The sequence below is a fragment of the Capra hircus genome, chromosome 12, assembly GCF_001704415.2.
Source record: "Capra hircus breed San Clemente chromosome 12, ASM170441v1, whole genome shotgun sequence".
Taxonomy (NCBI): Eukaryota; Metazoa; Chordata; class Mammalia; order Artiodactyla; family Bovidae; genus Capra; species Capra hircus.
The window spans coordinates 52,272,157-52,286,490 of NC_030819.1; the positions used below are offsets into that span (position 1 = coordinate 52,272,157).

The 14,334-nt window shown below is 41.9% G+C and overlaps 1 protein-coding gene across 5 annotated transcripts in view; it reads left to right on the forward strand.

The window, feature by feature from the left end:
• The window catches only part of TNFRSF19 (TNF receptor superfamily member 19), a 96,452-nt gene that overhangs the window by 19,615 nt on the left and 62,503 nt on the right, over positions 1-14,334 (forward strand). For 4 of the 5 annotated variants that reach the window (XM_018056557.1, XM_013968223.2, XM_005687562.3 and 1 more), the window contains 2 exons: positions 4,009-4,108; positions 6,218-6,328. In XM_018056557.1, coding sequence (XP_017912046.1) covers positions 4,043-4,108; positions 6,218-6,328 — 177 coding nt within the window. In that variant the 5' untranslated portion in view covers positions 4,009-4,042. Of the gene's footprint in view, positions 1-2,937; positions 3,533-4,008; positions 4,109-6,217; positions 6,329-14,334 lie in introns of those variants that run through there. The other variant, XM_018056559.1, reaches the window with a different exon arrangement.

Genomic DNA, 14,334 nt, shown 5'->3' on the forward strand with positions numbered 1-14,334 from the left:
ATAAAAAGCCTGGTTAAAAGAGAAGCCGCAGAAAAGAGAACTGACATAGTTCATTGGCACATTTTAGTTACCAGTTTAAGAAATCTTCTGTGAATGACTGCTTGCATTTTTTAAGTAAATTAAGATGTTTAAAAATACATCACTAGTCCATTCTGAAGGAGATCAGCCCTGGGGTTTCTTTGGAAGGAATGATGCTAAAGCTGAAACTCCAGTACTTTGGCCACCTCATGCGAAGAGTTGACTCACTGGAAAAGACTCTGATGCTGGGAGGGATTGGGGACAGGAGGAGAAGGGGACGACAGAGGATGAGATGGCTGGATGGCATCACTGACTTGATGGACGTGAGTCTGAGTGAACTCCGGGAGTTGGTGATGGACAGGGAGGCCTGGCGTGCTGCAATTCATGGGGTCACAAAGAGTCGGACACGACTGAGCGACTGAACTGAACTGAGTGTCATTTAATCCTGTCTCCTGATCTAATGTGCGCTTCCCTGATGGCTCAGCAGGTAAAGAATCTGCCTGCAGGGCAGGAGATGCAGGTGACTCAGGTTCAGTCCCTGGGTCAGGAAGATCCCCTGGAGGAGGGCATGGCAACCTGCTCCAGTGTTCTTGCCAGGAGAATCCCATGGACAGAGGAGCCTGGTGGGCCACAGTCCATGGTGTCACAAAGAGTCGGACACATATGAAGTGACAGAGCGTGCAGTCTAATGTACTGAATGCCTTGAGCAGGTAGTAAGATTTCACATATATTTGTATATTTGTCTGAAACAAAAAATGTTTACCCTGTGCACCACAGAAGAATTAGGTCTGTTACCCGCAACTAAATCTCAGGTGTTTTCCACGAAGTGTTTGTCATTTTTTGTGCTTCCTCATCCACTTAATTCCGCACATGTTCGCTGAGCACCCTGGTGTGCCTGACGCTAGGAACAGAGTCCCAGGTGTGGGCCCTGCTGTGAAGGACCGTGTCGTCTGGGGAGTGGACCTGCCGTGCAGTGTTGTGGGTCTTGTCCCTGAATGTGGAAAGGGCTGTGGGGCCAACGAGAGTCGCGCTCTTCCCTCTGCTTGACTGTGGACAGCATTCAGCAGAGTGGTTGCTGAGCTGGCTCTCGGAGGGACTCAGAAGGAGAAGGGCTCTCCAGACCCAGAGGAGCAAAATCACGGGCGTGCAGCAGAAGGGTGGATGTCAGGGTGTGGTTGAGCTGGGCGGGCAGCGTGGGCAGGGACCAGTGATGAGACCTCTAGGCCAGCGGGCAGATGGACAGGGCATAGGTGTCTGGAGTTTAGAAGATAATTAGCAGGCACTTTGCCCCTGGGTGCCCTGGAAATGCAGGCGTAGCAGTGCTCCTTTTGTATTTCCCATTTAAACTACTCAATTTAGTGTGTGTTGGGAAGATAATATTTGGGGCTGGCCAGGAAGTTCCCATAACATCTTACGGGAAAACCTGAATGAACTTTTTGGCTGAAAGAAAAGAGTGAAAGTGAAAGTCGCTCAGTCGTGTCTGACTCTTTGCGACCCCATGGACTGTATAGGCCATGAAATTCTCCAGGCCAGAATACTGGAGTGGGTAGCCTTTCCCTTCACCAGGGGATCTTTCCAACCCAGAGATCAAACCCAGGTCTCCCATATGGCAAGCAAATTCTTTACCTGCTGAGCCACACGGGAAGCCCGAACTTTTTGGCTAACCCAATACAAATCAGCACATTGGGTCTTGTTTCATTAATTTTTGTCTACCCTATCATCTAAAAAATTTTTGTGATGCAAAAATCATAGTACTTTGTTCAGTGTCCTCCTTTTTGGGTAGTATGTGTATGGTTTTTATCTCATCACCTCTTTTAATTTATAAACTTTTAAGAAGGATCATGTTACTTACATTTTTGGCCCCCAAAGCACTGTACATGTATTTGTTTCATTATTAATGAAATATTTATACTACAAAGAATCTTCAGGATAAAGAGGGTAAAAAATCCCCCCAGATTGCCACAGTATAAACCTAAACCATTGATAATATTTTGGCCTATTTATTTTCGTACATAAAATGGGTGTGTCTTGTGAAGTCAGAATCGTATTGCCTTGACTTCTAGCTTAAGCTGTGTGTCATCAGTTGTCTTTACAAGAAGATGCTGCATGTTTTGTCTGCCTTCCACAGTGATTAGCCTCATGCCCCAGTAGAGTTATCTGTCCTAATTAGATGCTCAACTGTAGACTGATTATTCCCAGACTCTAGAAGAAGGGGATGACAGAGAATGAGATGGTTGGATGGCATCACTGACTCAATGGACATGAGTTTGAGCAAACTCCGAGAGATAGTCAAGGACAGGGAAGCTTGGTGTGCATCGGTCCATGGGGTTGCAAAGAGTCAGACACGACTTGGCCACTGAACAATAACAACGATGCACAGACCCTAGCAATCTCTTTATTCCTCGTGTTCTATATATACTTTGGTATTTATAGCCTCTTTTCTGCGTTAGTTTAATTCCACATAGGTTTTGCTCTTTTTATCTTAAAAAAAATTGAGGGCCTTGCTGGGAAAGAGACAGCCTGAAGCATACCATTCAGGGAATGTGATGTTATCTTCTGACCCCTATCCTGTGTCTACACAGCAGCAGGTTGCATGGTTGGGTAATTGCTGGATGATTTTGAGATATGCAAGGTGGGTGGGGAAAGCTATGATCAAGAAGCAGGAAAAGAAAAAAAAGAGCTGTTTGAATTCACTCAAAATGGGTTAGTCACTCAACCAAATTTAAAACTGACTTTTTGTTGCACTGATGTTTGGACCTGCTCGGGCAGCTGGGATGACCACCTGACAGTCTCCTGGCGGGGGTGGGGTGCCCCCGGCTGGCTGTTTGGTCCACAGTTGGGACGGCAGCCTGCTCAGCTCGGCCTGCTTCCTTTGTTGTTACTGTTGCTGTTTCTCTTGAGCTGTTTGATTTTTGCTCTGGTTTCTTTCCAAGTAGTCAGGCTATCTGCTCTGAGTTCTTGTTAGAAACTGAACCACTGTTCCTCTGCCTGATTGGTGGAGGGAACAGATGAGTCTTTACTTTTTAAAAATGTTCAGATAAATCTCTTCTCTTGACATTGCATGAGTCTGTAAAAACAAAACAAAACACACTTGTCTCTACATTTGGGAAAGAGAAAGAGGCTTAATTTGTTTGTTCTTCTTGAAGTGTCAGGGTAGTGCCTCCAATTCATCACTTATAAATGATTTTTAGGTTTTTTTTAATAAATGCTCATTTTTCTGCTAGTAGATAATTTGCGCTGTACTGGTTTGGGGAAGAGTTCGCAAATGCCAGATGTTAGTTGTTCCTGCTTCTTAGTGAAGCTCAAGATCTGAGGCATAAGCATGCAGTTTTTATTAAATGGAACAGGTTGATTTCATGGTGTCTGTCATGGGGACACTGGAGCCACCCACCGGGGTTGGCATCCAGCTCTGCCTTTTACCACCAGTGTGACCCGAGGCAAGTGACTCAGCCCTTAATTAGCCTCAGTTTCCTCATCTCTAAAATGGGGATAATGACAGCATCCACCTTCTAAGGTAGTTGTGAAGATGAAATGAGTTCTGCTAAGAATGGCGTTATGTGCTTAGCGTGTGTTAGTTATTTTATCAACGGTATCATCCTATATGACTAAACCCATATAAATGGGAAGTTTCTGTAAGTTTGAATGTAATTTTCTGCTGGGTGAAGTTGACACTGTAGAGGCTTGGACAGAAAGAAAATAAAGGCATGTGTAGCCTAGGAATTCAGAGCCAGGAGGTGTTTTCTATGTACCGTGTAGGTTAATAAAGCTTCAGTTCTCATAACCTAAATTTTTAAAGAATTGTTTAATATTTATCTCTGCTATCTTTGGAAAAGATGAGCTCTTTTTAAAACCTAAATAATATTTTGTTTTACTAACATACTAAATAGTATTATGTTTTACTAGTGTATATAGTAAATGGTAGCACTGTGTGGTAAATACAAAGCACAGTCACTCCCGTATTAACGTTAACTGTATCTTCTTCTCTTTTAGAGCTCTTCAACCAGAAATACATTTAATAAGAGCAATGGCTTCAAAGGTGCTACTCAGGCAACAGAAATCTTTCACGGTTGTAGTTTTACTAGCCTGTTTGGTAAGTCAACTGTTTACTTTCATAAGAATGTAGGGGGAAAATTCATAGAACTAGTACCCAATCTATTTCCCATTTTTACCCCCATATCTTCAAATTTTTCCTTCAAATTCCTTTTATCATTGTTGCATTGAATTAATAAGTCAGAGGTTGCTGTTGGGTCTTGACTTTTGTGGCAATAATTGCGCTTATTTATTTCAGTCTCGATGAGATCATCAAGTCATGGCGTTATTTGTAGCCCCAGGATAATGATGCTTCATGGGCTCACAGGCAGGTGACTCCTGGAGCGACTTACACTTTCCTCTAAGACTGGTTGTCAAGTGTGGTTAAGAGAGGCTGGAGGTGATTACTAGACCTTTAGCCCCAAATTATGATCTTGAACCTCACCTTGAATTCTCCCTCCTGCTTGCTCTAGAGGATAAGGCTGGGATTTTATTTAAGGAGGTTGGATGACATTGTTGTAGATATTTGCTTCAAGTGGAGGCAGTTTGTACTGAATAACTGCCCATGCTGTCACCACTAAAGCCCGTTCTATGCACTTCCGTGTAAAGAGCATTACACACTCCAGTCCCTATTCCGCCCATGCCTCCTGAAGCTCTCAGTTTTCATTTAGGGCAACAGAATTAGCATCAGGAATATTACTGAGGGGGCCCTTGCTTGGCATGAGAGTTTGAGCTGAATGTTGTCACCAGTCTGAGATTCTATTAATTCCAATACTTTTTAATGAAACACCGGCTATTAAGAAGCAGATATACATACTTTTGCAGGATGAGTGCATAGAAGATGAACTTAACTGTCTTTAGGTAAAATAAGAAATAAAGTCTGTATCTTGAAAATAACTTACAACCTTTGTTTTTGCAAAGTAGATAGTCCTTCCATTTAAGACCTATGCTGTGAGCCAAAGTATATTGTAAGGGCATAGAGAACAGACTTTCAGTTGCCAAGGGGGAGGGATGGAATGGGGAGTTAGGGTTAGCAGATGCAAACTGTTGCATGTAGGATGGATAAATAAAAAGTCCTACTGTATAACACAGAGAACTATGTTCATATCCTGTGATAAACCATAATGGAAAAAATATTAAAAAATAAAGTATATACATATATAGTGGTAAAGAACCTGCTGCCAATGCAATGACGTAAGAGATGTGAGTTCGATCCCTGGGTTGGGAAGATCTTCTGGAGGAGGGTGTGGCAGCCCACTTCAGTATTCTTGCCTGGAGAATCCCATGGACAGAGGAGCTTGGCGGGCTACAGTCAATGGGGTTGCAAAGAATCAGACACGACTGAAACGACTTAGCATTTATGCATACATATATATGTGTTAATATGTACATATGACTGAGTCACTCTGCGATACAGCAGAAATTAGCACAACATTGAAAATCACCAATACTTCAATTTTTAGAAAAAGGATATTGTTAGGTCCCAATTAAGTGGCAAAATGGCAATCAATAGGAAAGCAACAGTTTTACTTTGAAGAGCAGAGGATTTGGCCATTTTTGTCATCATCATAATTATCAGGAATTTTGCTGATCTCAATATTGTCAGAATTTTTTGAATGATGGCCTCTAAGTAAATGTAATTCAACTGAAAAGATGGAAAGTTCTGCATCAAAGTTGGGTGTTGGATATGTCTAAAAGATAGTAGCAGAGTTCTTGAGGCCAGTCTATATATTCCATTTATTTATTTATTATTCAATTCATTATAGCTGAATATGTTTATATTAAAAATCAAAAAAATTATTTCTAAATTCAGAATTTTTCCAGTTGAAGAAGTACCCTGGGTCTCTGCATAACTGTTCTTTTAGTCATCTTCTCACTTAGAAAAGAGACCAGCATCTAGCAGTTTTTACCTTGGGTTCACAAATGTGTAGGAAGAAGATGGCGATTGATTCCAGAAAAGGGGAGTTCTCATTCAGAAGCAGAGAGAGAACTCGGGCTTGAATTGTTTCGCTGACTTTTCCAGAAAGTGGTTTTCCTTCCTAAAGTGGAAACTGAATTAATGTTTACCTTCAGTGGTTATGTCGATAATACTGAAGATACTGTTCCCTTCTTGTGACAAACAGAATTACCTCACCTTAAGATAACGTTTTGTGAAACGTGTTTTTTTCAGGCATGTGAAGTGATTTGTGAAACAGGAGACTGTGGACAGCAGGAATTCAGGGACCAGTCAGGAAGCTGTGTTCTGTGCAAGCAGTGTGGGCCAGGCATGGAGTTGTCCAAGGTGACTGCTGGGCGCGTGGGATGGTTGCACGCCTGTGTTTGTTATTTATGCTTATTTGCTTATTTGCTTGGATGCCTCAGGTCTTGGTTGTGGCACGAGGGATCTTTTGCTGCAGCTTGAGAACTCTGTAGTTGTGGTGCACAGGTTTAGTTGCTCTGCAGCACGTGGCATCGAACATGGGTCCCCTGAACTGCAAGGTGGATTCTCAGCCACTGGACCACCAGGGAAGTCCCACGTCGGTGTTTTTTCTAATGCATTCTTATCAGCTGAATTCTTTTTCAGTTGATGACTGGTGATGATTTCATCATTTAGCCAAGTATTGCACAATTCCCTCCTCAATACGTTCGATTCATGTGTCTCACTGAGACAAAAGAAGTCGATTCTGGTAACCATAACTCAATAAATGTCATAGTTCTGTACACTTTAACATTTACCATATTTTGCTAAAAGAATAGAATCATTAAACAGCAAGGTCTCACTGTGTAGCACAGGAAACAATATTCAATATCCTGCGATAAACCATAATGAAGGAACATGAGAGAGAATGTATATATGTGTAAAACTGAATCAGTCCATGACATAGCAGAAATTAACACTGTAAATCAACTATACGTCAATAGAATAATTTTCTAAAGTAATTTTGTTGATTTATTCTTGTGTGTGCTGGGTCTTCGTTGCTGGGCTTTTCTCCAGGTGCGGAGAGTCGGGGCTGCTCTCTAGTCACAGTGTGCAGGCTGTCAGCTGCAATGGCTTATCTTGTTGTAGAGCACGGACTGTAGGCACACAGGCTTCAGTAGTCATGCTACTCCCAGGCTCTAGAACTTGGGCTCAATAGTTGTGGCTTTGTTGCTCTGTACCACGTTGGATCTTCCTGGATCAGGGATCGAATCCTTGTTTCCTGCATTGGCAGGAGAATTCTTTGCCGCTGAGCCACTAGAGAAGCCCTGAAACAATCTCCTTGAAAAAAAAATCATTAAGGTTTATTTGCATTAATTAAAAAGAATCAACATTCTACTAATGATTTAAAAATAAAGCATTGATAGCAGAATATGTTAATGCTCCTATTTACGGGGCCTTCTTTTTCTTAAGATGAAGGTTACCATTGCTAGTCAAGGAACAGAGTCCAACAGTGTGTTAAGTAACCAGGCTCCAAGGGAGCAGTTGTTTTCCAAGCCAGAGTTTTGAACATTCTTGTGACAATGCCAGTGTGATTATTATTTTTCCCATGCTGAGTATGGAGTTCCCAGGTAGTGCTAGTGGTAAAGAACCCACCTGTCAATGCTAAAGACGTAAGAGATGCAGGTTCGATCCCTGTGTTGGGAAGATCCCCTGGAGGAGGGCATGGCAATCCACTCCAGTGTTTGGGCCTAGAGAATCCCAGGGACACAGGAGCCTGGTGCACTACAGTCCAGGGGGTCACACAGAGTCGGACATGACTGAAGAGACTTAGCAGCAGCAGCATGCTGAGTATAAGCACCTTTCAGGAACATCATAAATAGACTCATCTTCAGGACTGCTTGTGAGTCAGCCGTGTTCTAAGAGGGTAGACGCAGCATCTTGGGTGTTCTGGGGCCCTTCTCTGTCCTGAGCACCTTGGAAGCTATGCACCCATTTGCTTTATTGACTGGTCTTCCGAAGATGTTACCAGTTGTGGACAATTGATGTATCATTTTGTTCTAAATAATGCACCAAGATCTTCCTGTTAGAAAAGAAACAAAAAATGTCTCTTTAAGTGATTTTTCGAAGAGAAGTCCTTTCCCCTACAGTCCACTGTTCTCTGAAGTTGAGTCTTGTCACTCATAGATTTTTGATCGATGATCTGCAAACATCGGGAAACAAAGAATTATGCATTCCACAAGTAATTCCTGGTGGATGGCCTGTCTGGGTGTTGTGTTCAATATGCGATGGCTTTCAGCCTCCTGGGCCGTCCGTCTGGGCAGAAACTGGCTGAGTTTTGAACTCTGCAAAGTGAAGTTAACTGGAGCACCCTGACTGACGTTTTTTAATCCCTGTCTGTTGTAAAAAGGTCCTTTTTAATGGCAGACTGCATATCTGGGATCTTTCAGCAGTGTTAAGAATGCAGTCACACCTGGGAGGAAGGTAGCGGTGTTTCTACCCCTCAGAGTTCTTCATTTTCCAAATCTCTCTTAAACCTGAATGAAAACTCACAGATTTGAAGAGATGAGTTAAGTCATTTCTAAGAAACCATTCACTAACCTTCATCATTTATCTAGAGAATGAAGATGAAGTTTCTATGTTTCTAAGCTCCAATGTTTTTTTAAAAAAAACTCATCTCCTGAGGTTAACTGATAGTAGTTTCCATATTTCATAATTTCCCATGGATAGCCAGAAGAAGTATTTTTCATTAGGGAGTAATTTTCCCTGATTGTTGCAATAGCTGTCCAACTTTATTTCATTAACAGCAACAAAAGGAAGCAAGGAATAACTCTGCTCTGTGTACTCTTTTTATTAGTATTTATGATCCATTTCCTCATTTTAAAAATGTCCAGGACAAATTAAGGGAAAAACAGTAAAAGTGAAGGTAATGATGTCCCTGAAATATTAGATTCCAGAAACCCACTCTACTACTGTAGGCAAGAATCTCTTGGAAGAAGTGGAGAGGCCATCATAGTCAACAAAAAGAGTCCAAAATGCAGTACTTGGATGCAGTCTCAAAAACAACAGAGTGATCTCTGTTTGTTTACCAGGCAAACCATTCAGTATCACAGTAATCCTAGTTTATGCCCCCAACCAGTAATGCTGAAGAAGTTGAAGTTCAACGGTTCTATGAAGACCTACAAGACCTTCTAGAACTAACACGAAAAAAAGATGTCCTTTTCATTATAGGGGACTGGAATGCAAAACTAGGATGTTAAGAGATACCTGAAGTAACAGGCAAATTTGGCCTTGGAGTATAAAACGATGCAGGTCAGGAGGATGCACTGGTCATAGCAAACACCCTCTTCCAACAACACAAGAGAAGACTCTACACATGGACATCACCAGATGGTCAATACCAAAATCAGATTGATTATATTCTTTGCAGCCAAATATGGAGAAGCTCTATACAGTCAGCAAAAACAAGACCGGGAGCTGACTATGGCTAAAATCATGAACTCCTTATTGCTAAATGTAGACTTAAATTGAAGAAAGTAGGGAAAACCACTAGACCATTCAGGTAGGACCTAAATCAAATCCCTTATGATTATATAGTAGAAGTGAGAAATAAATTCATGAGATTAGATCTGATAGACAAAGTGCCTGAAGAACTATGGATGGAAGTTCATGACAATGTACAGGAGCAGTGATCAAGACCATCCCCAAGAAAAGAAAAGAAAAAGACAAAATGGTTGTCTGGGGAGGCCTTATAAATAGCTGAGAAAAGAAGAGAAGCTAAACGCAAAGGAGAGAAGGGAAGATATACCCATTTGAATACAGAGTTCCAAAGAATAGCAAGGAGAGATAAGAAAGCCTTCCTCAGTGATCAATCCAAAGAAACAAAGGAAAACAATAGAATGGGAAAGATAGAGATCTCATCAAGAAAATTAAAGATATACCAAGGGAATATCTGATGCAAAGATGGGCACATTAAAGGACAGAAATCGTATGGACCTAACAGAAGCAGAAGATATTAAGAAGAGGTGGCAAGAATACACAGAAGAACTATACAAAAAGGATCTTCATGACCCAGATAACCACAATGGTATGATCACTTGCCTCAAGCCAGACATCCTGGAATGTGAAGTCAAGTGGGCCTTAGGAAGCATCACTATGAACAAAGCTAGTGGAGGCAATGGAATTCCAGTTGAGCTATTTCAAATCCTGAAAGATGATGCTATGAAAGTGCTGCACTCAATATGCCAGCAAATTTGGAAAACTCAGCAGTGACCACAGGACTGGAAAAGGTCAGTTTTCATTCCAATCCCAAAGAAAGGCAATGCCAAAGAATGCTCAAACTACCACACAATTGTACTCATCTCACATGCTAGTAAAGTAATGCTCAAAATTCTCCAAGCCAGGCTTCAATAGTACGTGAACCATGAACTTCCAGATGTTCAAACTGGATTTAGAAAAGGCAGAGGAACCAGAGGTCAAATTGCCAACATCCATTGGATCGTCAAAAAAGCAAGAGAGTTCCAAAAGAATATCTACTTCTGCTTTATTGACTGTGCCAAAGCCTTTGACTGTGGATTACAACAAATTTTGTGAAAAATTCTTTAAGTGATGGGAAAACCAGAACACCTGACCTGCCTCCTGAGAAATCTGTATGCAGGTCAAGAAGCAACAGTTAGAACTGGACATGGAACAACAGAATGGTTCCAAATTGGGAAAGGAGTATGTCAAGGCTGTATATTGTCACCCTGCTTGCTCAACTTATATGCAGAGTACATCATGAGAAATGCTGGGCTGGATGAAGCACAAGCTGGAATCAAGATTGCCAGGAGAAATATCAATAACTTCAGATATGCAGATGACACCACCCTATGGCAGAAAGGGAAGAAGAACTAAAGAGCCTCTTGATGAAAGTGAAAGAAGAGAGTGAAAGTTGGCTTAAAACTCAACATTCATAAAACTAAGATCATGGCATCTGGTCCCATCACTTCATGGCAAATAGATGGGGAAACAGTGAGAGACTTTATTCTGGGAGGCTTCAAAATCAGTGCAGGTGGTGACTGCAGCCATGAAATTAGAAGATTCTTGCTCCTTGGAAGAAAAGCTTTGACCAACCTAGACTGCATATTAAAAAGCAGAGACATTACTTTGCCAACAAAGGTCCATCTAGTCAAAGCTATGGTTTTTCTAGTGGTCATGTGTGGATGTGAGAGTTGGACTGTGAAGAAGGCTGAGCACCGAAGAATTGATGCTTTTGAACTGTGGTGTTGGAGAAGACTCTGAGAGTCCCTTGAACTGCAAGGAGATCCAACCAGTCCATCCTTAAGGATATCAGTCCTGAATATTCATTAGAAGGACTGATGCTGAAGTGGAAACTCCAATATTTTGGCCACCTGATGTGAAGAACTAACTCATCGGAAAAGACCCTGATGCTGGGAAAGATTGAAGGCGGGAGGAGAAGGGGATGACAGAGGATGAGATGGTTGGATGGCCTCACCAACTCAATGGACATGAGTTTGAGAAAGCTGTGTGAGTTGGTGATGGACAGGGAGGCCTGATGTGCTGCAGTCCATGGGGTCACAAAGAGTTGGATGCAACTGAGCCACTGAACTGAACTGAACTGAAGACCCACTCGGAAGCAGAAATTTACATACGCTGAGGGTGTTCCTACATGTCCTGATATATCTACCCTGCAGGCAGGCACCTGGTCAGCTTTCACCCTCAGTGTCTACACAGACTGCCCAGCTCCGTTTAACAGACACTTAGTGTGTCTTTGCTAGAGGAGTGAACAGATCGGTCAACCTCAAATAGGTTTTGGAAAGTAAGTGCTAGTACATAGTGTACATGGTACTTAGGCACTCAGTCATGTCTGACTCTTTGTGACCCCATGGACTGCAGCCCGCCAGGCTCCTCTGTCCATAGCGATTCACCAGGCAATAATACTGGTGTGTTGCTGTGCCCTCCTCCAGGGTATCTTGCCAACCCAGGGATCGTACTCAGGTCTCCCACATTGCAGGCAGATTCTTTACCATCTAAGCCACTTGGAAAGAAAGGTAAAATCTAGTAATATAAAAGTTAATGAATGTGTGATTGGTGTGTTACTAAAAATATGTTTGCCAAGTCTTTTAGTTTGGTTTTAGCTCTTAGTAAATAAAATTAGCAAGTGAATCTTGCTCAGGCTCTAAACTGTAAAATATAAGAAAGGCAAAGGAGTCAAACATACCAATGGAACTAAAAAAATATTTTTATTTCCCCATTAATTAATCAAGGCAAAGGATATGAGGCTTTTTGGTTTTTTTTTTTTTAATATAAGCCATTACTTTGGAACTAGAAATCTCCAAACTGCCTACCCATGAATTTGCAGTTTTTTCCTTCCAGGCTGATTTTATTAAATTTTTAGCAAGAACATATATCTTTCAGAGGAAAGAAAAGTTCTGAGTATATTAAAATCAGATAAATCACTTAAATCAACAATTATGTTCAATTGGTTAATGAGTCACTTCCAAGTTTTTCAAAGTGAGGTAAAAAAATTTTTTTCACTAAGTTTTTTTAAAATTGTTATGTATCAACATTTCTAAATAATCTAATTGCTTTCTGCTTGGAATATTCAATACATAATTTGGAGGAAGAATCTGTTCATTTGTAGGGAAGCAGATGAGTACAAACATCTTTGCTTTTTTAACTGAGGCTTACCAGTTTGGTTACCTGTGGTGTTTGATATTTTAAAAGCACAATAAATGCTTTTAGATTAGTTATGAAAAAGTAGAAAAGCTGGATCAAATGATCCATACCCACAACCAAAGTTTCCTTCATGTTAAGAATTTTAAAAGGAGCATTTTCACCAAGCATAGAGCTTTGAAATAATCTTTCTTCTAACATTACTATATAATGTATTTTGCTGTACTAAACATAATTTAAAACTTCTATTTTCTACTATCGTGTCTCTCTAAAATAACAAAGTCTGGGTCATGCAGTTCTTTGAATTGCAAACATGTATCTGTATTTTAAAACTCAAGCTTGGAAATTTGTTGGGTGAGCAGGTATACTTAAAATTTCCATCTGTGGTTTTATTACTCCTAATTATTATTTTCTTTGGAAAGCTTTCAGCCCTGCCTCTTCGCAAGGTGTCTGGCTTCCTCCCCCATGGTTAGGTCCCTACCCTTAGGACACGCAGAGGGGCTTGTTGCCAGCCGTGGGGAGCGCTCGCCCGGGGCGCTATGCTCTCCGCTCACCTGCGGTGTTGGTCACGGAACAACCATTCCGACCGCTTTTCACTTCCTACTGGTAGTGAGAGTGTAAGGCGTCTACCCTGCAGCCCCAGGTTCCATAAGATCCTTGTGGCTCATTGAGATGGACACCCCTTCCGTCTTTGGCCACTTTTTAAACGAGTACTTGTTTGGAGACTTCGTGTGTATACTTTCTGTTACGTGCTTCTGCAGAGTGTGTCTTATAAAAACTAAGGCCTCTCTCTCAAAATGTCTGTCCCTGTGACTCTGATACCGATCATACAACGAGAGTGGACAGTGGTGGCTGACGTCACGAGCCAGTTTCTGGGTGATCTCCGTGTGTGTCACCAGAAATCCCCACAGCGTAGGTCTGAAGAGGGGAGTCTAGCTGCTCCTGTTCACAGATGCGGAACCAGAGACACAGAGATTAGCCGGCGTGTCCACCACCGCTGTTCATGAGTGACGGCGTGGGGAGGGTGGTGGGGCCCCTTGGGGTCACCCTCTGCCTGTCGCTGCCAGGCCATGGCGTACCTGGCCGGGCTTTCTGTGCCGAGGGACATCTCAGCAGCCTGTTTGGTTCCCAGGTTATCCGCCCCCCTCCCACCCCGCCCTAGAGCCCCAAGCACCATCTCTCTCATTTAGGCCCTTTTTTAAGAAAATTTCATATTCATTTTGTTACTTACCATGATATAGTATTGGGTTGGCCAAAAAGTTCATTCTGGCTTTTCCAAAACGAGACTTTTGGCCAAGCCAGTACTAACGTGGTTGTACTAACGTACAAGCCAGTCTTAACATGGTCGTAACAACAAATTAATACATTTCAGTACTCATGTAGCATTAATGGAACCATGATAGTGGTTATTATCAGTGGGTCACTGTAATCTCAGGTATGTTAAGGTAAACAAACACTTAAGTGCACCTACGTATTTGTATGTGTGAATATGTATTATATTAGCATTACATAATTGATATTACATAGCTAATATATAAGGGACTTCTCCGGTGGCACTAGTGGTAAAGAATCTGCCTGCCATTGCAGGAGACCCAGGTTCAATCCTGGGTCAGGAAGATCCCCTGGAGAAGGAAATGGCAACCCACTCCAGTATTCTTGCCTGGAGAATCCTAAGGAGGGAGAAGCCTGGCAGGCTACAGTCCATGGGATTGCAA